Source organism: Perkinsus marinus, assembly GCF_000006405.1.
Source record: "Perkinsus marinus ATCC 50983 genomic scaffold scf_1104296977366, whole genome shotgun sequence".
Classification (NCBI taxonomy): Eukaryota; Perkinsozoa; order Perkinsida; family Perkinsidae; genus Perkinsus; species Perkinsus marinus.
The window spans coordinates 1-1,220 of NW_003200185.1; the positions used below are offsets into that span (position 1 = coordinate 1).

Sequence of the window (1,220 nt, forward strand, 5' to 3'; positions counted from 1 at the left end):
TTCGATGAACTACTTGATTCTAAGTAGGCACTCTATGCACAATCTGTTGCCGAAGTCATTTGACTCGTTGCTGATGCACTCATTATCGACAAAACAGATTTGATTCTTCTCGGACTATCATATTACCCTTAGTAGTGATGTAATGTTATGCCGTGTGATACCAGTGCATCCTTCGATAACGTTATCAGCTGCTGGTTTTTAGCTTGGGACCGCCTAAGCTCCTCCGCGAGCAGTTTAGGATGCACCCTGAAGTGGCGGCATTCTCAAGCCAGCACTTCTATGACCATCAGCTTACCAGTCACCCAAGCTGGAAGTCAAAGTTTTGGCCCCCTCTAATGTTGCCGCATATCTTCGCAGATCGAGTTGTCTCTGTTCATGGCAGTCGTGTTGTCTTTGTAGACACCGGGGGTAAGCTACGTATATGAACAACAGTGATGAGGATAGATTTTATGCAGGGGCCACCCGAGAGGCTTTCGACAAGGGTTGTGACAGCTACTATAATGTACAGGAGGCGGACGCAGTTATCCAGACAGTTGACTCCCTGCTCGCCACGGGTGCTGATGACTCCGATGTGAGCTCGATGGGTCACTTGCTGAGGTCACCAGTGTATTGACAGATCGGAGTGGTGACGCCCTACGCAGCGCAGAGAACTTATCTGAGGCGCCAGTTGCATCTCATTCCTACTAATATTGTCGATGGTGCCTACGCTGACAGTGATCATCGCAAGTAAGCTGCTTATGCTCCGAACCAGCGCGTACGGTTCACTCAGGTGCAGAGAGCTTGGTCCTAACACAAGTATCCCTGACCCCATTGTAGATTCAGTTGACGCCTTCCAAGGCAGTGAACGATCCTGGATCGTATTCTCGGCGGTGACCCACGGTCGGTTCTGTCAGTTTTCTGATGTCTATGTGTTAGGTTCGAAGTAACCCTGAGTACTCGGTAGGCTTCCTGAATGACTATCGTCGTGTGAATGTGATGCTCACTAGAGCTCGATATGGAGTGAGATACTTACGATGTCCGTAGTTCAGCGATTGCATCGCAGGTCATAGTCGTAGGAGATCGAAGCACTCTGCAGGTTTCAGAGCCTTGGAGGGCATGGCTCAGCTGGGTATACGACAATGGCACGGTCGTTCGACTAGACAAGGAGAGCCTGAGTCGAATAGCTGCGGTGAGCTTTCAAACCTGATCCACGGGTTCCGTATCCTTCTACTTTTGCTGTC

General features: G+C 49.8%; 1 protein-coding gene across 1 annotated transcript; it reads left to right on the forward strand.

The window, feature by feature from the left end:
* Window positions 1-188: 188 nt before the first annotated feature.
* Pmar_PMAR026980 (conserved hypothetical protein) lies at window positions 189-1,129 on the forward strand (the record flags this gene model as incomplete). Its single annotated transcript, XM_002764423.1, has 6 exons — window positions 189-365; window positions 440-571; window positions 617-726; window positions 770-869; window positions 916-999; window positions 1,043-1,129. Coding segments are annotated over 6 exons (690 nt in total), but the record flags the coding sequence as incomplete, so codon positions are not given.
* Between the last annotated feature and the right edge of the window lie 91 nt (window positions 1,130-1,220).